Below are 25,333 nucleotides of genomic sequence, written 5' to 3'. Positions count from 1 at the left end.
AGTATTTTTAGATGTTTCTTAAGTCAATATTTTTAAATTTTTGCCCTCCCCTTCCTATTCCCTTCCTCTTCCCCCTAAAACAATTATGAATAGGTTTTTGCTGGATCCGGGGCAGTCCACACTTGATCATGTTACAGTAACTTGGTAGTCACTGCTGAGAGGAAAAACAAAGTGTGAGCTCCAACCAGCATCTGGTTTCAGAAACACCTTTTTATTAGCAGGTCCTAGTCATGATGACCATTATCTCTGTTTTCAAGCACCCCGTTGGCTTGGTACCTGAACAGAGTATGATATTTCTGTAAGAGGAGGGAGAAAATGGAAGAGTAGTTTATTCAGAACCCATAAAAGATAGCGTTTCAGACAGCAGGGAATGTAAGCAAGACCATATATGAGCAGGCAGACAGCTGACTCATCCTTGCTCATCTCCATTCTCTCATGGAGTCATGGTGAGTCATCACGATTACAGCCAAGGTACTTCTTGGAATGCTCTGAGTCCTGAGAGCTCTTAAAACCCTGAGGCGACACAAACAAACTAGGAAATTTCAAAGGAGGTGAGGTTTTATCACCCCATAAAATGCTCACCTCTGAGGCAGAATTCTAGATATGGCATGGCGGATTACCTACTGGGGAGACGCTCCAGGAAAACCTTGGCAACCAACAGTGATAGTTTAGACTACAGTGGCTGCTGCAGGATGAACTCATTTCATACCCATTCATTGAAGAAGGAACACACTGTAACTCCACATACCCCTTGGTATTATTGACGTCCTGTGAGCTACATGCGACAACAGACAGGGTTTGTTGGTTGAGGAGAGAAAGCTTTTCAAAAGGTATTTCTGAGAAGAGAAGGCAGGACATACCCTGAAACAGGATCCCGTTGGTAGTTGGGCGGACAGGGGGTATCGATGCACTGGTAGCTTCCTCTCATGTTGAAGCACATGCGATTTGGCCCACAGCGCACACTCTGCTCCAGACACTCATCAACATCTAGCAAAAGCACGAGAAACACGCAGCGTCAGCAACTCGGGTCAGAGCAGGCCGTGAGAGCAGGCATTGCGAATGCTTGACCGTAATGGCAAGTCCCCATGGATGAATCTGGTAGCCATACCTAAGCTTCTTCAACCACAAAATGGGGATCCTGATACCTGGTGTGCTAGTTCCCGTAGCGCTTTGAGGATAATTTTTAACACTTGTGAAAGGATATCGAAAAATAAAAGTTATAGGGGGCATCTGGTTGGCTCAGTGGGTTAAAGCCTCTGCCTTTGGCTCAGGTCATGATCCCAGGGTCCTGGGATCGAGCCCCGCATCGGGCTCTCTGCTCAGCAGACAGCCTGCTTCCTCCTCTCTCTCTGCCTGCCTCTCTGCCTACCTGTGATCTCTGTCTGTCAAATAAATAAATAAAATCTTAAAAAAAAATCTTTTTGTGTGTGCATGTATGAGTGTGTGTGTATGTGTGTGCGCGCGCGTGCGCATGAGAGAGAGGGAGAGAGAGAGAGAGAGAGAGACAGGGACAAAGACAGATGGAGAGACAGAGAGCACAACACTGAAATTGATGGATTTTCTGGGAAGTGGGTCCATAGGGTTCTACAACATTTTTAAGGGATTTTGAGATCCTAACATTAAAAACCATATTTTAGAGCAATAATTTCCAACTGCGGTACCTGCATTCCCCTGGTGGCACATGGAAGCTTTCCAGTAATAGGAGAGCAGGCAAATATTTCATGCAATCATTCACATCCAGAAATTTATTTCCCACAAATTCTCTTTCCTAAAAGCACTCTTCCTGAGAACTTCCTGTGGCCTGGAGTTCTCTTGTCCCCATTCCCATTTTATATCCTTCTGCTTTACAAAAGAAAGGTTTCCACTAATCCCTAGTCTCTTTATGATACTCAGGGGTAAAATGCTTCAAGGCACATAGGAAGGGTGAGAAACTGGTTATTCGTATTGATAGTGGCAGGCCTTATTTCATCATGGCTACGAACCAATGGTCTTGGTTCTCTCTTGTAAATTAGATTTCAGAAGCAAGCTGGTTGTCATGGGAACACCTACTAACACTTCTACTTGAACAGAAAAATGGCCTTAGACTTCTTCTGACGGTCAAGCTGGTTGGTGTAACAGCGACTGCAGACTTTTAAATTATATAGTGATTATTCCCCATTAACTAGGTTATCTACAGCTCCAAAGTATTGATGAGAATATATTTGAAGCACATGGACATCAAAGCCAGAATTCACACCCTTTAGGACAATTTAAATGATAAGAAACTTTAGAAGTCAGTTCTAAAATGTATGAATGAAGTGTAAGGTTTCAAATTTTTTTGGATTAGGCAAGCAAAAATTTAAGACAACTTATTTTAAAGTCTTAAGTCAACTGGCTGCTTATTGGCACTTATAATTCTCCTCCTTCTTTGGTATTTGAATAAACATAGATCCTGATGTATAGGAGGGAATGATTACAATGAACTGGGCCCAAATCCGTCCTCTGCAGAGGCAGGACCTAAAGGTCAAATGCACTTCCATGTGCAACTATTGTATCATTTCATGGTAGCAGGTGACTTGGTACCGGCATAATCGTGTGTATGTTGGACTTGGGTTAAAGTTGTAAGTTCTTTGGTGAATTCTTAAATAACTTGAAAAATTGCTATCAACAAAAGAAAAAGAGAGAAGCAGTTCCAAGAAACAGTATATATGAATGATGAACAATAAATGTTAAATTTTTTTTCTTTTTTTTAAAAGATTTTATTTATTTGACAGAGATCACAAGTAGGCAGAGAGAGAGGAAGGGAAGCAGGTTCCCTGCTGAGCAGAGAGCCCGATGCGGGGCTTGATTCCAGGACCTGGGATCATGACCCGAGCTGAAAGCAGAGGCTTTAACCCACTGAGCCACCCAGGTGCCCATTAAATTTTATTTCTGAATTATTTATCATTTCCATCTCAAAACTGAGCATTTTAGATTTGGTTTCAAATATATTCTGTTTTCTAAGGAAATGCAGTGTGATTATTTACTTTAAACTTGCTAATAGTGTGCACAATGTAAAAAGACACTGAGCTAGAGTGATATGGAGTAAATCACTTACGTGGCTTTTTAGTTACTTAGATGTGCTGATAATAACATAATGTGCTTTGTATGACTAGTTTTATATTAGGACTAATTTTCCTACAGGAATACAACACAGTGTTAAACAAATTTATATCTCAGTTAAATCTTGCCTATTGTCTCTGTGAACCAAGTTCTAATTATGATTTTATCTGTCAGAAGGGCATTATCTCCTTGGCAAAATGAGATTGTCTCAGAATGAAGTGAAAAGCCCTTTGGGAAAATGTGAAAGAAATGTAATTAGCCTTATCTTCTTTTTTTTTTTTTCCTCATAAAAAACATCCCCTTCATACTTATCTACCAAATTTCATTTTAGCTCTTATTTTTATGGTGAATTCCTTCCTGCAGGCACATGAAGGCCAGTGGGCTGCAGGGGCCCATGGAAATGGTGGCATGGAGACCAGAATCTGGACACATGCCTATGTGCATAATAAGAGTAGCTATCTTGGGGCACCTGGGTGGCAGTTAAGATCTGCCTTCGGCTCAGGTCATGATCCCAGGGTCCTGGGATCAAGCCCCACATCAGGCTCCTTGCTTGGCGGAGAGACTGCTTCTCCCTTTCCCTCTGCCCGCTGCTCCCAGTTCTTGTGCTCTCTTTCTGCGTCAAATAAATAAATAAAATCATTAAAAAAAAGTGTAGCTATCTTTCACAGATTTCCAATGGCTGAATATGAGTCTACAAAAATATATCAAAGTCTAATATTCAAAGTGTTTGCCTTCTGCTCCATAATAATGAACACTTCCCACTGAAAAGCTTTCTTAAGTATTTGAGCTTCTAGAAGGTGGCCTTCTTTTGTCTTCTGTCTACTATTATCTCCTCAGGCTTAAGCACCCTATAGGCATTCACTCTACTCCTTTAGTCTACTGCCTGGTTTTTAAAAAAGGAGCTGGAAAAGGTGGAGAAATCATGCTGTCTTCTGTTAGCTGACAACGTGAGGCTATCTGTTTTTTATTAAATATTATAAGAAAATTACTATGGTAGAAATTAAAGGGTAAGCATTTTATAATCTATATATTCTACAAGAAAAGATTACCAGGATGAGCTGAAAAGCTTTTATATTAATAGCTTTAGAACATACGACTGCATTTAACCCAGTGCTTCTGGATACATTATACAATAATTTAGAATAAACATACCTGAAACATTTATCTTATAGAGAGAATAATTTAGATTCTTGATAACATTATGGATTACTTTTTAAAACCTTGGATAGATTAGAACACTCATTTCAAGTGCAATGCCAATAAAGTATTTCTAAATGTTCAGAATTAGATTAGTGGGGCTTAAAATTAGCAGAAAGATCTTCCAGTTTCTCCTCTCTGCTTCTTGGGCAAATCATGATCAGTCATGTTTTTGTTTCTCATCTTGTAGTCTGCCGACTTCCACTTTTGACTAGAGTCTCTGTCCTTGTTCAATGTCAAATTCACTTTAATTTCCTTTTTGTCACTGACATTTGTATCACTAATGTATAAAGCTTCAAAAATGCACATGTAAATGGAAATCAACTTTTTTTCCTCTCATGAATGCCCGAAACACTTCCTAAAGCTATAAAAAGACTGCAAGTTATTCTTCAGATTAAAGACTGCTTTAAAAGATGTAATTGTTTTCTCTCGTCTTTTTTAAAAACCACAAAAATATGTAACCCATTTAAATCGCAAACATTTCAAGTGACACCTGTTTCTGATTTGTTCACATTATTTTCCACTCTCTGAAGCCCAACTGAAAACTGAAAAATGTTTGAACTGAATGAACGGCCAGGGCAATCAAGGAACAAAATGGCTTAATTTAGAAAAAAAAAAAAAAAAATCCTCTAATGAGGAGATAACATAATATAGCACTTAAAAATCTGGCTAAAGGCTTTTGTACTTTGGTTGGTTGTTCCAAACGCTTCCTTCCTTGGTGCCTGGTGCACTCACAGGAAGTGTAGTGTTGATGTTGGGTACTGCCACCTCTTCAGAGGATTCTTGGGGTGATGCCCTGGGGAAAGTTATAAAGCACGGACAGCATAAATGCTCTCACCTCACCCTGCTGCCACAGTACAATGACCCTGGTGTTCACAGCATGACAGGAGAGACAAAGGACCACTCTAGACATTATGAGATCTGTGATCAAGTCCGACCCTGTTCTTAATTGTTCTAGCACATTCATCTTATTATCTGTAGAATGGGTACAAATTATTGCCCTTGACATATCTGTACTGCTGCTTAAAATGAGTTAATAATTGCTTTGGAAAAACATAACTACAACGTCAATGTGTTATTCTCATACTTCAAATCTCAGTAGAAAGTTCTGCATAGGGTAAGTTCTTAACAAGCATTGGTGACAGATGACTGGGAGTGAAGGTTATTATGGCGTTCACTTTACTTCTCCAGTCCATGTGGTCCAGTGGAGACTCTCAGAGAGGGAACGGGTAAATGGGTGTGGGACAGGTCATGGTAGTCAGGTGGTCCCATCGCCCATCCGGGTCTTGCTTCCTGGAGCACCCTTTCCATGACCTGCATCCTAGCAAGTCTTCTGTGAATCCCCAGAGAAGGCAAGTTTAATTTGGTTATTACTGATAAAGCACTCTTTTGGAGATACTATCTGATATGCTTTAGGAAAGGATAAAGGCTGTATGTGACAGAAATTACGAGAATTCAGAGTCTTGTTAATACCTATATAACACTTTTGATTGGACCACAAAATTGAGGGGACTTCTTATAAAATTTTCAAGATTTAGATAAGTTCTTATTTCTTTTTGATCTAAGTATGCATTGCAATATAATATACCTTATCAAAGCAGAATGTCCCTTTCACATTTTTTTGTAAAGAAGGTAATATTGAGATTGATAGTTTTTTTCTTTCTACCGTCACTACACATTGTCCCAAACTCTGTTTATAGTACCTACAACCCTGTATATTATGCTTTTATTTACATATCTGTTTCCATTGTACTAAGATATCAAAGGGAAGAGACTATATTATTTGCATTCTTCAAAGCTAGCTTATGTTTACAACATTTGCAGACTCAAAGAATAGATCATTTAATCAATTACCCATGGTTGGCCAAAACAAAAAATAAAATAATGCCTACTACTGGAGTAAATTTACTGAGCTCTGCTCCTATTTCATCTTCCATCTTGGCTTAATTTTGAAAAGATATTTGAAGAGGTCTATTCCCACTTAGTTTTAAAAATATAGAACAAGAACTGATTTAGACATTCTCGTTCCTTCTGTAAGACTACACCGAAAATGATTCTCAACTTTTTTCCTCTGCCTAATGGCTTTCTCTCCAGTTCTCCTACTTACAAAAGCAATGATAAATATGACCAATGGGAATGAGAAGGAAGAGAAAGCAACCAGGAGAATAATTATTTAAAAAAAAAAGAAGAAGACACTTAATTTCTCACATTCTCCTACATTGGTTTTAAGTCAAGTAGCCATAATACACATTTCAAGATTTTCTCACCTTGACAAGTCTTTCCATTGAGCATGAGTTGATAGCCAGGTGGACAGATACACTGATAGCTCCCAAAGGTATTTTTACACTCATGCTGGCAAATGTCTCTATTTTCACATTCATCAATATCTGTGCAGAAAGAAAGCAGAATGTATAACCATGCAAAAAAAGGCAGAAACTACTGACAGAACCAATTACACACAAGTTGTTGATACACGATAGAAAAACTTCTTGGTGATTTTACACTTGTGTGTTTAAACATGCTCAGAGCTGTTTTATATCAGGATCTGTTTTTAATGAACCCAACGTCAACTGTACTATTTCACAAAATATGAACATCTCTTCTGTGTGTAAGTGTATATGAGCTGAAGCCCCAAACTGGCCAATTTCTATACGAGTTAAGCAAGCCTGGCATGGCAGATGGAACAGATTTATACAAGATCCTAAACCACCAAAGTACTGAACTCTTAACAGAATAGTAGAATTTACCAAAAAGGCAGTTTCTATTGAGGTTAATTGGAACAAGGAATCTTTTTATTTTATTTAAACTTTACCCACCTCTCTCTTTCCCTTACCCCTGCTCCCAACATCCATGCATTGCTTTCCCATACAGAGATATCAAGTGGAGGTGTTTTTAATTTTGTGATAAGGATATTCATCAAACTTCATACAATTGTAAAGTACTAACGGCAGCAACGTATCTACGCTTGATGGGACACCTTGGGCAGCTCACTTTATTTCTCAAGGTCCCAGTCAATTCTTTATCAAAGGACTCACTGATATGATCTCTCCACTGCACAGATTTGTTGGAAGGTCCATAGAGCATAATATATGGGAAAGCACTTTATCATTAAGAGCTATCTATTTGCTAGTATTAAACAAAGCCAAGAAAGTAGCAATAAATAGGAGAGGAGAATGGGTGATGATTAAACATTGCTATTTGCTTTCAGGACAAGGGATATGATTTGGAGCACCTCAGATTTCTTACCCAGTTGTGTTTTGCTCAGACTAATGTTAGAATTGGTTCAGAGTCCCACCAACCAGTGGGAGAATGAAAAGAGAACATGACATGAAGTGGGAGCAGGGGGGCTGTAGGGTGGAGGTAAAGAGAAGACAAGGAGAAAACTTGTGACTCAGAGCAAAGGGATGTTTCATTGTACATGTTTTTCATATGCTCAGAATGTAACTGTGAAGATTCAAAATCTGTTCATGATGAACACTAACCAAATATCTCTTACTGTTTTTACCCCACTGTGAACCAAAGCATTTATTCAACTTGCGTGTTATTTTTACTTTTTCCTTTTGCTATCTGCTTCCACACAAAATCATCCCAGCAGTGTCAGTGCTGTGGAACTCCAATAAGTCAGCTCACTCTTCCCAGAGCAGGAATTTCAATGTGGCCCCAAGTGCAATTTCGGTATTCAGAGGCAACACAGTGTTCATTTCTCCTGTTAAGCTTTGGAATAATTTCCTTAAAAAGCCCAATTTTGCCCAAGTCTAATAAGACTGCAGAGTGTTGATTGGAATCTTTTGTGAGTTGTCTATCCCAGGTGGTTAATTAAAGGCATTTGGTGTTATTGCAAGTTGCTCGTAGCATAATTCCGAAGCTGTCTGCAATCTTAGTGAAAATTTCTTTATTAGTATGAATACTACAAAATACTCACCATATTTTAAGAAATATTTCTAAAAGTCTATTAACTGCCTCCAAATAAAGTTCAAACATCCAGTAACCGACTAGATATGGAAGTTTACTTCAGATTCTCCAAGATTGGTTCTCTGAAATAGTAGGTGCTTCAAGCCAATGGTTTGGGGAGGATAATTCTTATGAACATGATATTAGTGTAATACAAACACACAGACACAGAATACATTTATAAGACTCTACTGTGAAACTTCAGAGCTTAGATAGTGATGAATAAATAGAGAATGGGGTTATTAATCAGGAATGCCTTCTTAAAAGAAATCAGCATGATGGTGTACCATGTTGGGGGTATGGTTTAACTCATGTGTCACCACATAAACAAGGGTTTGGGACAGGTAGAAGAGAAGAGCTTGTCTAAGATGAAGTCAGAGAGTGGGACAATAATTGGAGATGAAACCCCTTAGTGGGAATGACTATTTGGAAGAAACTTTGAAAGACATGTTAAATTTTAATTCTATCAATTAAAAAATGGTGAAGAGTTTTAACTAACAAAGAGGTCAAAATCCTGGGCATGAAAAATTACCAATGCTCAGAACGGTTTGGAGCAGGTTGAGAGTGGTGTTTGACTTCCTCGTAAGGATTGTGGAGTCCATAGGGTTAGGAATTCAGCAGTGTTTGACCATATGGACTAAAGGTAGAAAACTGGTGATGAAGGCATTAATGTTTGAAATTCAAAGGGTAAAAGGAACTAGCTTTGCTGACAGTTCTAAGACTGATCATAGGGAGAAGGTTTCATGTGCATCATATTAATCTTGAGGTACATCAAGACAGGTGGAGAGAAAAGCTCTGGGAAAATATAGACTTAAGGAGAAAAGTTTAAAGTTAAAGAATCCAGTGAGTCCAGCTGATAAAGGTTTTGGGAGTCTGGGTCCAGGGAAGAGTAATTAAGGAAGCACGTCTGAGACGATAATGATGCGGAACAAGGCTTGGGGTGAAGGGTAAAAAAAAAATGATAATTGAAGTCAGAAAAAGACATTTTTTAAATGTTTATAAGAAATGTGTAACAAAGTATATTTTGGCAAGAATAAGGGAAGTTCAGAATACTTAAGAAAAATGCAAGAAAATCAAGTTGGAGTAGAGGTCTTAAAATTTAAACAAAATTTCTTTCTTCCTGCCTTCCTCCCTCTCTTCCTTGTTTTCTTCTGTCATCTAACCAAAAGTGGGGCTAATTCGTGTTTGCTAATTTCTCTTGGCATGTAGCTCAATGGCATGCAAACTGTGGACGCTCACAGAAAATTGAATTAAATGAATGACAGATGGTAATGTTTGCAACTTAACTGAAAACAAAGTCTCAATTATTGAGTTGGAAATTACACTTCGCTTTTGCAAACAAATTAAATTGTAAATGAGTTTAGATAAAGATATCGAAAGCACATATTTTAGAGAAACGAAAGCAACTTAATTTTGTCCTGGCTCACATTATCTTTTCAGTGATTTCCATATATACAAAATAATCAAACTGAGAAATTCCACAGGGAGTGTGGGTCAACAGTCAACACCGTTTTGGTTGTCCCATAGAACAAGCAGTTGATGGAGTCACTGAAAGTTTCACTTTTAACCCATTGCTTTGGCATCAAGCAAGGACAGCCATAATCTGATGCTAGTATGTTATGTGGCAATACTCATAATTTCTTTTTTTTAAAAAACGTATTCTGAATGCCACTGAAATTTATTTCCACTAGCATTAGATTTAATAACACTTTCAGGAGTGATCAAAAGAGAGGAACGGTCAATACAAAACAATGTATTATCAGAATGTACACATGTAAATACATCATTTACTTGAATAAATTTTGTCATAGTTTTAGGTGCCAGAGTAAATGTCTTGGAACTTTGAGTCAACCCAGAGCTGAGATCAGATGTAGTTCACAGCACCCAGACAACCATGGGTGCGGTGTCTATGCTTAGACTCTGGCCCATAAGCGAGCCCACCGGAAGGAAATGTAATATGGCTGACATTTACCTACACATGTGTCACGGCTCGCCTCAGAGCCTTCAGGGCAAGTTTTCCTAATAGTCCTTCTAGTCCTGGAGAGAGATGTTCTGCTGTTTCTATACTCTGAGTAGGAGCTGTAGAGATGGGAGTATTGTCTGTAATGCTGTTGAGGTTGATAGTTGTTTCTCACAGAGGAGAACCGTGCAAGGTTATAGCTACTGTACTGAGTGCCATAATTAGGCAGCCTCTCCAATCCAGCGCAAGATTTCCCGTCCCCTAATAAATGTTGTCCTGGTGGACAGATACACTTGAAGCTGCCGGGGGTGTTGGCGCACTGATATGCACAAGGCTTAGGCACTTGTTCACATTCATTAATGTCTGCTCGTGTGCCATGATACATAAAAAAGAGAAAAAAAAACACATACATACACACACAAAACACAGGAATCAAGAATCAGTCTCTGGAACAAACTGAAGACATTATGTTACCCTCCAAAGCTACGAATACAATAATTTCTCCATTGTTGTGAACTTTAGAGAAAGCTTTAATCATTCATTCATGAACATACAGAAAGGTTCTAGGACTTCTCCTAAAGATTGCTTTTCGTGGACAGTAGAAACATAAAGGGTCATATGGGAAAATGTGGTCTGGAATCCAGAAAAACTAGAGTTCAAAGCTAATGCAGATCTTAATTCTGTTGGTGGAGGGAAGAGCTCAATCACATTTCTAGTTTGCGTTTTATTACAACATTCTCACTAGTACTGCCAATCTTTCATACAATTACAAGCTTCAGATGTGATAATATTGGTATAACTACTAACACTTTTATTTCTTTTGAATCAATAATTATTATGTAATAATCAAGCTAAGCACATTTTTTTACAAAAATTTAAACAGAAGGAAACTAAGAATTATTTACTAAGATATAAACTCAAAAGTCCATAAAATTTTTTAAAAAATTATTTTTCTTCCAATACCTAGGTCAACGTGTAGTATACACTCCCAACTTTTCCTGTAAATTGGAAAAGCAAATGAAAACCAGAGAACAAAACCAAATTCTTTAATTCATTATCACAGTGACATGAAAGACGGCAACATGAATAAGCAGAATAGAAGTAGTAAATTTTGTATTAAAAATTATTTTAGTAGGCAAAGGTTAAAATTAACATTTTCAATTTCTTTAAGGCAATGGCTCTACCTTCTTCATTGATGTATTTCCCAGTCCAAGGTCTGACATTCAACTTCAAGTCAAATTAGTGAACAAATAAACATATTTCATTCTGCTAGCTCACCGCTATGACTAATCAAGATGTTAAGTTATATATAAATTACAATACCTAAACAAAACACTAAAATGCTATGTTATGCACTTCTGCTATTAGAGAGTGTTTATTTTAAAAATGTTTCTAGCAATTGTATTATTTTCAACATTTGCTCTGTGCAAAGTACTAAGCTAGGGGCTACATAAAGACCGAACTAAGTCTTTATGAGAGAATTTGTTATAAATTGTTGTTAAGACAACCAAGGAAACCAATTTTAAAAGCACAGTATGCAAACTGGAAGCCAGTATGTAAAGCCCACACCATTTTTTTTTTTTTTTTTGGCGCCGTCCTTAAATATTCCAGGGGAATATAATTTCATAGGTTGGTTTTCAGGTTTTGATTATTCAGTGCATTAATTAAAAAGAAGTATATGGTTACCTTCTTACAGATCTCTTCTAATTGTCCATTACCTGCCTTATTTACATTTAGTTATAATTGAGATAGAAATAAACTAGCGATTGGGAGAACTGAGTGAGATTCTTAGCACAGGAAAAGGCACATAGTAAACACTAAATGTATGATAAAGAAATAATTATCAATTTATTTAAATTGTGCATTCATATTTTAATCCCTCATGCCTAAACCTTTGTATTACATTCGATTATGCTTCACATTCAACTAGAATGTATCTGTGCAAACATCTATGCCATGCACATAGAGAAATCATTGATGAGAGAACCTTCATAATTAACTCATCATGGTAATATATTGCCATCTCACTCCGATATGTGTAGTGTATAGTAAGCACTATGTAAATGGTGATTATTATCACGTTAAATGCCAGTACAAATGGAACTCCATATGAAATCTTTAAGAAGTAATTTAAATTATGTTATAAATTACTTAAACCAACTTACACATTTTCTAATTGTTCCAAGAAAACATTTGAGATGGGAGAGTGGTCTAATCAAATTGACAAGGCCAGCTAATCACGTTAGGAGCCCATTACTCAGTAAGAGTTGCTGGTAACTTACCCATACAGGGTCTTCCAACTCCTTGAGACCGGAAACCTCTGGGACATACACAGCGATAGCTGCCTCTTGTATTCTCACATATCTGGTTATATCTGCACTGATGGGTCCCATCTTTACATTCATCAATATCTACAGACACAGAGGCAATAAAAAGTAGTAACACTTCCTCTTTCAAAACTAAAGTCATTATATTTAAAATGACAGTCTTTAGAATTGTCAACGGTTGCATTTCTCACCATGTGACTGAGACCTGGGTTCAAGTTCTAGCTCTGCCAATTATTAAATGGCTCCTTTTCCCTCTCTTGTGGCCTACTATGGAAAGGGCTTGGTTCTCAGCTTTGTAGCTCTCTTCTCTCTACTCCCTCCACCTCTGGCTGTCTTAGTTATACTAGTGACTCTAGTAAGCTTGTTGATGTAGACTTACAGCAATAGTACTGCATTGTGTCTTATCTACAGCCCCACATTTCTAGCTGCTTGGCTGGTTCTCTCCACGTCCATCTTTTACCAGTACTTCAAACCCCACATGTCCTCAGTGTGTGTTTGTTTTTAAGGTCTTATTTCTTCATTTGAGAAAGAGAGTACAGAGAGAAAAAGAGAGAGAGAAAGAGAAAGAACAAGCAGGGGTGGGGATATAGGGGGCGGGAGAAGCAGACTTCCTGCTGAGCGGGGAGCTGGATGCGGGGCTAATTCCCAGGACCCTGGGATCATGACCTGAGCCAAAGGCAGATGCTTAACCCACTGAGCCACCCAGGTACCCAGGAAGGATGAATTTTAATCTGTTTTCTCCAAGCCCAGCCCCTTTCCCCTTCTAGGGGACTCTCTTTTCTTTTTCTATCTTGTCCACCTATTATTACCATTCCATTCGAGGCAATATTTAATGTGATCACTGCCATGACATCTATTAGATATGATCACTCTTTCAAGTGCTCTCGTACAATTTTGTTTCTCTTTTATGATATTTCATTCTCCCTTGTACTATAGGATTTTTTATTTTCTTTTGGTGAGGAAAGTAGAATTAGCCAATCTGTTCCAGCAGATTGTAGGGACATGAAAGGAGGAATGCTATCTGTTTCATTTTTGTTTTATAGTTTGCTAATTAAGGCAGACTGGCACAGAAAGAATAAACACGGGGAGAATATAATTTACTTTATTTGTTTGGTCATTGATTTGACATTGATAGAATATTTAGTTCTAAAATAAAATACCTTGAACTTTAAATAAATATGTATAAAGTTTTCTTAACCACCTGTGAAATTAACATATAGACACTGAATTTCAGAGACACAATGTGTGATGATTTATGTGGATGTTAAACTGTGTAAAGTGAATGTGTAATTGATAATCATAGAGAAATCATTGATGATTATGGTAATAAACTTCCATGGTGAGCTTCCACTTCTTGGTATAGAGTCTGGGATCCCACAGCTCAAACACACTAGAAGGTGGGAGTAAAAAAACCTGTGAGAAAAGAAAAACTTCCTTGTGAGATTAAATGTACTTTAATCATTAGTTTTAAAAATGGATCCCTTCAAGTTGAGAGGCAACATGGGGGGTTTGCAGCGTAGGAAAGGAATAAATGAAACAAGATGGGATCGGGAGGGAGTCAAACCATAAGAGACTCTTAATCTCACAAAACAAACTGAGGGTTGCTGGGGGGTGAGGGGAGGGAAAGGGTGGCTGGGTTATGGACATTGAGGGAGGTATGTGCTATGATGAGTGCTGTGAAGTGTGTAAGCCTGGCAATTCACAGAACTGTACCCCTGGGGCTAATAATACATTATATGTTAATAAAAAAATAAAATTTAATAAAAAAAAAATGGATCCCTTCCTTGGTGTGTCAATGGCAAGTGGATCTCAATCACTGAAATAGCCATGCACTCACCAATGCAGGTTCCGTTTTCAGCCTTGGTCATTCCGTTGGGACAAAGATCAATGCACTTATAGCCCCCGCGGGTGTTCTTGCAGTGCTGATCTGGTCTGCACACGTTCTGCCTACATTCATTCACATCTTGATAAAAGAACAAAGGTAATGAAGATTGAGAAAATGATTTCTTCTGCTTTTCCAAAAGAAATCATGCCTTGGGATTTTAAGGATAAGATGTTAATTATATAATCACTGTGTGAGGGTAAAATGTTTAAATCCATCAAAGTCAGTAATAGTAACAGACTATTTTTAAAACAGAAGGATAAAAATAAAAAAAAAAATTAGTCCACATACCTGGTAACCATACCAACCACCACTTCTTAGAAAAATAAATAAATAAAAATATATGTAAATATGTATGTGAAAGTGTGTGTATGTGTATATATATATATATATATATATATACACATATATATATCATATATATCATATGCTTCAGTGAAAAAATATAGTAAATAAAATAGGGAAATGCTAAAAAATTGCTATGTAATTGGAAAATGAAACCTGTAAAGGATAGCATTTGTTTCAATTTTGGTTTTACGTGGATTACATACATGATGGACAGAGATATCCTATGTATGAATCCAGCCCAGGACACGGCATGTGGATTAGATCAAATACCTAGAAATTATAAAGATGTCATTGCTTTGAATTTAAAGCCCTTTTCTTACCTATGCATTTTCTGCCTTTGAGCTGATACCCAGGTTCACATCCACAATGAAAACTTCCTATGGCATTGAAACAGCGGTGGTGACAGGGGCTGGATTCTTGACATTCATTAATATCTGTTAAATAAAATGAAACTTTTATTATATTTTGTTAGGAAACTTGCGTTAATTTATTTCAGATGTCTAACATTTTGATGATCTTTTATCATTATCATGTTTAAGATCTTTCCTAAAATGAATCCAATACAATTGTTCTCATGTGATCTGACAGATAATTGATTGGATTAACTGTTGGAGGCCGTATCTCTCTTCAAAGGCAGACATTTCCTTGTGACTTGGAACTTTGTGGATGAAAGAGTCCTCTACTTTAACTATCCTACCAGATGGGTCCCATGTCTGGTTCTAGGAAGTTTCAGGCCTGGAATGTTGCTGGCAGACTAGAACACTGAAGATGGGGGGAAAAAAAAAGCCAAGGTCTTGGGCAGTATCCTCTGCAATTGGCCTTTCTTCCCCATTTTTGCTGCTGTTAGCCTGATGTAGATCTTGACCACTTTGTTTGTGCCTGACACCAGCAACTTTAGCATTTTTTCCTTGTCCACAGTTACTGCCGAATTAATCTTCCCAACACCATGTGGGGCATAGTATAATAAAAAAAAATGCAGGCATGAATTTCCCAAATTCGTGAGCATTTGCCTGTTGTTGCTGTTTTTTGTTTTTTGCTTTTGGTTTTTTTTTTGTCTTTTTTACACACCCGGCATTGACAGTTGGTGTCAGGAAGATGAGCTGTATCAGTTCACCTGGTGTGGTGGTTAAAGTGCTTGGATGTTTTCCCCCCACTTTTAAAAAACCTTTTGCATTTGCCTGTTTTATGTACCTTTTCCAAAACTCTCCTTCCTTCTAGTCTCATAGGAAGAGAGAACTTTTCTCCCATGTAAGAAAAGTCCCTCTATTTGAGTGTTTGAGTTCTGAAGCCCATCTCCTCCTTCCTCACCAAGATGAGGACTGTGGTCCATTGATAACTCTCTCCGTGTTTGCATTTTTAAAGTCCTTCTTTCTTATGGTCATCTTTCCCATAGTCCTACAGACACAATCAAATCTTTCCTACCCTAACATAATCCCTCTCTCAGGTCTGTACTCAAGTTCCTTCTACTTCTCTACTGTTCTATTCATTCTTTTCAAACCCTCCAAAGCAACAATTACCATACTTAGGCTCTCCACATCCCCCTCTTACATTCCCAAACTCAGAAGATTGCCTGTGTCTTATTTTGTACTTGTATTCTATTTGAGCTCTTTAATTTTTTTATTTTGAAAAAAATGTTTCAAGTTTTTATTTAAATTCCAGTTAGTTAACAAACCGTAATATTAGTTTCAGGTGTATGAGCTCTTTTAATCTTTCAAAATCTACATGTTACTACAACTGCATACATGTGATTATATACTTTAAAAATATTTTCTTAATGTAGCTTTTTCTTCTTTCTTTTTTCTTGGCTTCCTTTATTGCTTTTCATCTTCTTGCCCACCAAAGCCAGTCTGCACTGAAAATCTAGTATAAATATTAACATATCTCTACATATATATCTCTATGTAAATATTTAAATCCATTTCCTTTATCTTCGGTTATTGATTGTTTTTCTGGCCACATAATCTTTTCCACACAAGTTATGTACACTTTTCTACATCTTGTTCTCACTGAACAACTCAGCAAGGATACAGTTGAGCTGCATTCCATTCTTTATAATGGCTGCACGATGGTTGATGGTGTGGATAATTCATTCCCTCTTTCTATACTGATAGGCATTCAGTTTTGTATCCACCATTTCTGCCTCTAGGAAAAAACCCTGATAGAAGCTTTATTCGTAATTGTTAAAATCTGGAAGCACCAGGATATCCTTCAGTAGCTGAATGGATTAATAAACTACAGTACATTAATACAATGGAATAATATTTAACCCTGAAAAGAAAAGAGTGATCAACCCATGAAAAGACATGGAGGAAACTTACATGCATATTATTGAGTGAAAAAAGACAATCTGAAAAGGCTACAAGTTATATGACATTCTGGAAAAAGTAAAACGTTGGAAACAATGAAAAGCTCAGTGGTTACCAGAGGTTGGGGGAAGTGAGGGATGAAAAGGCAAAGAGCAGAGGATTTTTAGGGGCAACTATTCTTATGATACTCTAATATAGGATACATGTTATTATTTGTCAAAAATCATAGAATGTATAACACCAAGAGTGCATCCTAATGTAAATGATGACCTTTGGGAGATAATGATGTGTCAAGGTGGGTTCATCCTTGGTAAGAAAGAATTTTGCCACTCTGGGGCAGCATGTTGATAGTAGGAGATGCTATGCATGAGTTAGGGCAGAGAGTATATGAGAAATTTCTTTACTTTCCTCTCCATTTTGCTGTAAATGTGAAACTTCTCTAAAAAAGAGTCTATTAAAAATCCTGCAATAGGGCACCTGGGTGGCTCAGGTCCTGATCTCTGGGTCCTGGGATTGAGCTCCACATTGGGCTCCCAGCTCAGCAGGGAGTCTGCTTCTCCCTCTCCCTGCCACTTGTGCTCTCGTTCTCTCTCTCTCAAGTGAATAAATAAAATATTTAAAAAAAACCCTGCAATAAATATCTGGTAGTCTTATGTAATGAAGTTTAATGGAACAGACTCCATTAAGATCGTGCTGTATAATCTCTTCCCTCAAATATAATAGGCAAATACTTTTCAAAACCACTGTGCTATAAATATTTAAAATAGCCTTGGACTATTACATCTGAAAACCTTATCAAGAAGCTCAATCTATAACATGGAGTTTACATTAAATGATTCAAAAGGCAGAAGGTTTTCATTCTTAGCATAATGAAGATAAAGGGAGGAACTCCATTCTTATACCTTGGCAACTCAGCCCATCAGAGGTTCTTCGAAAGCCAATTCCACAACGGACCACACAGCGATAGGATCCGATGGTATTGTCACAGTCCTGACCAGCGTGGCAGGTGTGTCCACCTAAAGCACACTCGTCGACATCTGCAACAAAATGAGTCACTCACCTAAGGCGGGGTGAAGAACATCCACCAAGAACCAGGGATAAGAGAAACAAAAAAATGATACTTGAAAATATATGAGAGCAAGAATGCTGAATAATTTGGTGGAGTCATGTCAGGTGGGTTATGTTGATGACAAGTACGTAGGAGCCTAGTGCAGTATCTTTGCAGACTAACGCAACCGTTAAACCACTGACAAATTTTGTGGCTTTAAAAAAATTACTTCTCCTATCTGACACTCAGTTTTCTCATCTGTAAAGCGAGGATAAGACCTGTCTCTCAGCATTACTTTGGAAATCAAAGGAAATAACGTACACAAAGTGCTCAGTCCATGCCAGATATTCCACAAATGTTATTCCTCGCCCCCCCTGCCCCGCTTATTCTCTGTCTCTGTTTTGCATTTAGAAGGTGTCTGCTCAGACACAGAGGGAGAAATCCTTTCCTCTTTTCATCATTTTAAAATTTACTTATAAACCAGATTCTCACACAATTCTAATTTAGAAGTCTATGCGGAGTCTGATAGAAAGTGTTTTTTGAGGTGAGGAAATGGGCAAAATGCGTGAAGAGGAGGGGGAGGTGTGGGCTCTCAGTTGTGCAATGAATAAGTCATGGGAGTAAAAGACACGGCCTGAAGAACACCATCAGTGATACTGAACGGTGTACTGATGCACTGGGGCAGATGGTAGCCATGCTTGTGGCGAACACAGTACAGCGTATACACTTGTCAAATCACTCAGTTGTACCCCTTAAAATAATGTAACATTATGTGTCCACTTTACTCAAAAACAAAGCATTTTTTTTAATGTTCCCAAAGTGTTACCAGGACTGTGCAATTTACTTAAATTCTTTATAACTTCTTTATTTCTTAGTTTTATCACTGTAAAATGAACACGATACTGGTCCTGCCTGTCTGTCCTCCGGGAGTGTTGGGGGGGAATGAGTGGCCACAGGTCTCCCGGCTTGGGCAGCGCCCCTCGTGAAGGGATTTGTGGCAGCAGATCTCAGGCTGTCTGAAGATCTGTCTATTGCCAGCGTGGGGGAAGAAAGTACGCGACAACAGCACTGTTCTACTGCCCTTTTCCTAGGCCAGAGCTTTCTGTGACCATTGCCTGACTGGGACTACCTTGACAAGTCCTTCCATCCGCGGCTATGGTGAGGCCTTTCGAGCAGGAGCAGTAATAAGTTCCCACCGCATTGTGGCAGATCTGGGAGCAGGGACTCCCCGCTGCACATTCATCTTCATCTGAAACAAGAAACAAAGGGACCCATGAGTGTGTAACCCCCCGGCTTTCTAGGAGTTATTAAAGGCCATGATAATAGCTGTTCATAAAACAATTGCTCACAGAGGACAATGCATTGAATCAAATGTAACAGAAAATGCTCTAAGCGCCACAAAATAGAAACGCTAAGTAAAAATTAACTTGGGTCCCCAAATTATCTTTGATAGTGACTAGATGTTTAGCTTAATTCTAAAACATCAAGATGACAGCTAAGGTACAATGACCATTTCCTGGGCTCTAAATGTTTTTTACCTACCTTAACTCATTCCTCATAACATTCCTAGGAGACAGATATTTTTAGTACCATCCCCATTTTGCGTGATAAAATTGAGGAAAAAAGTTAAGGAAATTGCCCAAGGTCACACAGGTCATTAGTGGCAGAGCTGAACTTTGAACTTGGATAGTACAGTTTCTAAAGACCACTTTTCTACCACTATATACTACATTATATTACCTACCAGGGAAAGGAAGGCTCTGGGTGTGCAAACTTGAGCTACTCTAGGCATTTACTCAGCTGCTTACTTATCTGTGACTCTCCTGTACTGGTACTTGGATGGGGTGAGGCCGGCTTAGTCAGTAGTCCTTGGCGCATGGTGCTATCCTATCCTCTAAGCATTAGGGTTAGGTGAGTTAGAGTTGGATTATTATTGTGTTTTACATCCATGGCAAGTAAATGACCAGACGGCATCCAGTGTTTTGTCCCTGTGCCCACTCCACCTCTATACTTATGATCCCTGACACACTCGATTGTGGTCAAATTGAAATTAAACTTCAAATTAAATTTAAATCTAGCTCTGACACTTGCTAGCTGAGTGATCTCAAGCACCCCACTCAACTTCTTCACATCTCAACTTCCTCGCCTATAAAATGGGACACTTCTAAGCCTGTTGTGATAATTAAGTATCTAGCAAAATGGCAATAGATGTCCGTTAAATGGATTCCATCCCTAATATTTTTTTTATAAAAATAAAAATGCATTATTTCTGTTCTTACCAGCACAAAAAGGTCCAACTGAGTCTAAGGCAAATCCTGAGGGGCACTGATTACTGCGATCTCCTACCACAGAGAGAAAAACCAAATTAACGGGCTTGTTAGAATGTTAGCACCTTGTTTCTTTCCAGGACGCTCTTCCCTGGGAAGATATGCCAAAGATGGAACACATCACACAACATATGCAATAGGTTGAAACAAGCATGAATGGAAAACTTTTCCTGTTCCCCAACCAAGAACCAAATGAATCAGAGTTCACATTGTTGGCAAGCAGCCATTGGAAACAGATTTTGTTTATATTAATAAAAAAAATGAAATAAAACCGTTCTGTGATAATGAAAAAAGGATCCAAGATAAATGTGTACGCCAGGCATAACCACAGGCAAAGTCCTATTCCTCTAGCCATTACTTACTCTGTCTGTTCTAGAGTTAGGAGCACTATTTTCAAGCCACTTAAAATAATTTACGCCAGTGAAAACCAGAAGCTCTAATGAAGAAACCCTCTCCTTTTGTGGATCTCCTCCACTTGCAACGTGAAGCAGCTGGGTCAAAGTCTCCTACATGTGACCAAGTGTTTTCCTTTCCTGTGTATCCAAGCAAGGGCTAATGGGTATATTGTGACAGAACAGCTTTAAGTTAGATGTCGGAAACAAACACATTAACAAGAATAAATAAGCTAGTTAGGGAGTCTCTCTCCTTAGAAAGTAATTCTGCCTTGACTGCTTTAAGCAATTTAGCTAATATTTTTCAAATATTATTGACCTGTAGAAACTTAAAAAAAATGCCTTTTGTGTGCACACACGCTCAAACATACAAACTAAAAGATAATCATTAATATGGTAAATTTCTTTTGAAGGAAATTTTATTTAATTCACATCATATGTTCAGTTCATATTCAATCTCTTAGAAATTATCTTTGATTTTCTTTCAATTCTAAGTGCATAAAACTGTGCTTGTTTTTTATTATTGCTTTAGATGCTTTTCATAGAGGGAGTCCAAGCATTAATTTTTCAAATTCATTTTACTTTGGAGAGTTTCTGATAACAATATAGTTTGAGCTTTGCTGAGCACATGAAACTGTTCAAAACAGTTTTATATATCTATGTATTTGGAGAGTGTAAGAAACACTACTCCAGTGATAATCTGACTAAAACAGCAAGTCCAATTTGCTCTTTTTAGGTAACCAAACTGCCTGAAACCTTGACAAGAAAGCAGAGGTTCCTGATCCATTTCTACCCTGAATATAAAAATGACCCTGAAAACAAAACAAAACAAAACAACAACAACAACAACAACAACGACCCTGAGAGCATGCGTTTTCCTGTACCTGCAAGAAAATGGGAAGAAGATGGATGAGATAGAAATGTCCAGCCTGTCTAGCTATCTGGTTATTGGATGGTTTCTGTGTGTCACACAGGGCTGCGAGTTTTCTGCACTTTATTTCATTCAAAGCTTACAACTCACATGAGGAATTTGAGACAGAGATTATGTAAATTGCCTAAAGTCGGAGCTAATATAAACCAGAGCAAAGAGTTAGATGCTAGTCTGTTTTATCACCGAACTCAAGAATACAACTCAGGTGGTCATTTTAATTCATGCTTCAGTTTTATTTATTTACTGATTCATACATTCCTTACTACAACCAGTAAATTGTATAGGGCACTGTGTTGGAGGCTATAATTGTGGAAAAAAATGTGTCATATAATAAGTTATTATCTGATAGTAGATTTAGATTTTAGATTCTCAATGGGGGAGATATCATCTATCAGGTTAATGTTTGGAATGTTTACAGAAATACTTTGGTTGTTTTGATGATAGAGAGGTCTGTTAAAATTTGGTGAGGGGGCAGAACCTGGGAAAGTTTTATCACACTGCAATGTGTGGGATAATGATGCCAGATGAAGATTTGTCCCTTGCCTTGAAAGGTTTTCATGTAATTGTTGACGGCTAGACCCTATCTCCCATATATTAAGCACTTTTTGTGTGATTCAAATATACAATGAATTTTCCAGGAATGCAACTATCTTATAAATTGATGGCTGGTTGTACACTGTTTAACTTCATACATTACTAAGAATTATTAAATGTTAAAAAAAAATCATATCAGAGATCTACATATAGGTTTAGCCATTATGAATCCTTCTCTTATATCTTCTAGTATAGTAATGCCTAAAAATTTTCATATTGAAATACCACATTGAGTGGTTATCATATTTTCATATTTCTAACAATGATAACTGGAAAATAGTAACTCATTATTTTAGTCTATATTTTTTGCTTATTGATGAGGTTAGATAGTTTTATTTTTTTTTAAGATTTTATTTATTTGACAGACAGAGATCACAAGTAGGCAGAGAGGCAGGCAGAGAGGGAGGAAGGGAAGCAGGCTCCCCACTGAGCAGAGAGTCCGATGCGGGGCTCCATGACCTGAGATCATGACCTGAGCCGAAGGCAGAGGCTTTAACCCACTGAGCCACCCAGGTGCCCCGAGGTTAGATAGTTTTTCACATTCATTTTGTCATTATTATTTCTTCCTGTTCATAGGAATTTCCTGTTCACAGCCTTTATGTATTTTTTATTAGGTGTTGTCTTTTTCTTATTGATTTTTTTACAGTGCTTTTTATTTTATTATTTTTTTAGCAAGATCTACACCCATGTGAGGTTTGAACTCATGACCCCAAGATCAAGAGTCACATGTTCTACTGACTGAGCCAGCCAGGTGCTCTTTCTTACTGAATTTAAGGGTGTAGTATATATTAAGGTTATTTATAGTTATCTATAATATATAAAGCAGATATTCTTTCTTGGTGTATATCTTAGCTTCTCAATTTTGTCATTGTTTCCCATCAAGAAGTTTTAAAAAATGTATTTGTAGTTAAATTTATCTTTCCATTATTGTTTCTGATGCTTTCTGATTAATTTGTAAGATATAAATATATTTTATAATTTTATTTGAAAAATAAATCCATTCTATTTTAAAGATGTAAAATTAAAAAAAAAATTATATTGATTCATGTTTGTGAGTTGACTTGACCAGCAGTTTCCAAATGCCAGTGTGCAGATTAGATATATTAGGATCATTTAGGGGCTGTGTTAAAAATATAGACTTCCAGGCCCTACCTTAGACTAGCTAAGCCAAAGCCTTTGTGCCTAGAAATATGAACTTTCATCAAGCTCTTTAGATGATTCTAACTGCATTGTAACCATAGCTCTAGACTAGACCCAATACAGAGAAGAGAGAACATGCCAGTTAAGCAACCAAGAATGCAAGCTTGCCCCCTGGTGGTCACTTAAAAAAGAAATTGTAAGTACCCAGTAGTAATTCACAGGAACCCCAACAAACAAATGTGCACAGATATCAGATGTGATTCATAAAATCATAGTATCTAAGAATAGTAAGGGGTTATAAGTGTCCTATAGTATGTTTCTGTCTATTGTGGGATCCAGATTCCCCAGTTAAACCATTACAGATCTTCAAGTAGTTCAGGCTTAGAGAATTTACAGGACTGAATAAAAAGTGTACATGATTTTTAAAAATAATTTTAATTCTTCTTGTCTGAGAGGGTGTAAACTCATTTTTAACCAAAGTCTTATGCAAAGCTGTCTTCTTTTAATTATATGGAGTACTGGGAAAATAGAAACAGAGGCTAGACCTGACAAGTGGGCATTGCTGAGGAAGAGAAACAGAACTCTTCCTTCCAGTGGCTCTTTTCCTTTGTCCCAGTGACCCGAACATATGTGACAACAGTAAAATGAGGACGTGGTAGCAGCATGGGAGTGAAGGTCATGTGGGGCTAGAGACTCCACTGGCTCTGAGGCTTCAGGAACCTGCGATCATCTCAAAAATTGTGAACATGTTCTCCTAGATGACCGTGACCTCAAATACAGTGCTGTGGTTCCGACAGGTGTCGATAAAGAACACAGAGCTCGAATGTGCCCCAACTGATGAAAGTAAGAGTATACGTGAAAACGAGTTTTTTTAGTGTATCTGCTGAGCATGATAAAACAAGATGATGCTACTTATTATCTACTTGGATCTATTTTAGGGAAAGCCAGCACATAGCAAAGGCCAGTATGAATCATTTTAACTGTATTCATAGGAGCCTAAAGTTCAAAGTTAAAGTTATTCAAATACTTAGCGTCCATAACATAATCACATGCAAGTCTCCCATAGCATCAACACTTCATGGAACACGGGATGCTGATTGTTTGGGTGCCTCTTATGACCAGAAAGGGATTTCAGGGTACAGACACAAGAACTACACAGCATAGGAAGACCACTGAGATCAAGGGTTGTAGAACTATGCTTAGAAAATGAAAAGCGGTTGCAAAATCATAATGTCCAGGAGTAAGAAATGACAGTTGGAATACTGATTATTCCTGCACAATTTTTGAAAGCTGCTCTTAAAATATGGAAACTTTTTTTAAAAACTAATTTAGGTTGAGATATACTTTACTTTTACATTATGTTTCAGGAATTAAAAAAAAATTCGGTGACAAATATAAGAGTCAGGATAAGAACGGTGACCTCGAACAACCAAAGAAAACATTATTCTGACAAGGAAATATTTTCTAAAGCTTACTGCATATCTAGAATAGAACAATAACTCCACCATGTTAGATGGACAAGCATATTAGGAATTTAAATGTACTAGAACTCCCATGGGACTGGCTTTCTCAAAGGGGTTTACCTCCCACAACACACAGACAACATACATGAAAACCTGGTATCATTAGGGTCAGTCTGTGCCCTAATATCCCTATTCTGAATGGCATTGATGTAATTCTTACCCCTCCCCCTTTTTTAGGTATTAAATACATTTCCCCCCCTCAATTTTATTTTTAAGTAATCTCTGTGTCCAATGTGGGGCTTGAACTCACAACCCCGAGACGGACAGCCACACGCTATACCTACTGAGCTACCAGGCTCCCCATCTTTTACCCTTTTAGAAAGGAC

The 25,333-nt window shown here is 37.7% G+C and overlaps 1 protein-coding gene across 1 annotated transcript in view; it reads right to left on the bottom strand.

Moving 5' to 3' along the window:
* The window catches only part of LOC111150763 (hemicentin 1), a 471,859-nt gene that overhangs the window by 6,069 nt on the left and 440,457 nt on the right, over positions 1–25,333 (bottom strand). The window contains exons 98-106 of the mRNA XM_022508355.1: positions 20,380–20,442; positions 19,230–19,349; positions 17,955–18,089; positions 15,067–15,180; positions 14,354–14,479; positions 12,472–12,600; positions 10,202–10,552; positions 6,546–6,665; positions 861–987 (exon numbers count right to left, since the gene is read on the bottom strand). Coding sequence (XP_022364063.1) covers positions 861–987; positions 6,546–6,665; positions 10,202–10,552; positions 12,472–12,600; positions 14,354–14,479; positions 15,067–15,180; positions 17,955–18,089; positions 19,230–19,349; positions 20,380–20,442 — 1,285 coding nt within the window. The remainder of the gene's footprint in view (positions 1–860; positions 988–6,545; positions 6,666–10,201; positions 10,553–12,471; positions 12,601–14,353; positions 14,480–15,066; positions 15,181–17,954; positions 18,090–19,229; positions 19,350–20,379; positions 20,443–25,333) is intronic.

Source organism: Enhydra lutris, unplaced genomic scaffold, assembly GCF_002288905.1.
Source record: "Enhydra lutris kenyoni isolate GAN:26980312 unplaced genomic scaffold, ASM228890v2 scaffoldscaffold24, whole genome shotgun sequence".
In the NCBI taxonomy this organism is placed as follows: domain Eukaryota; kingdom Metazoa; phylum Chordata; class Mammalia; order Carnivora; family Mustelidae; genus Enhydra; species Enhydra lutris.
This window is presented reverse-complemented; position numbering and strand designations above follow the sequence as displayed.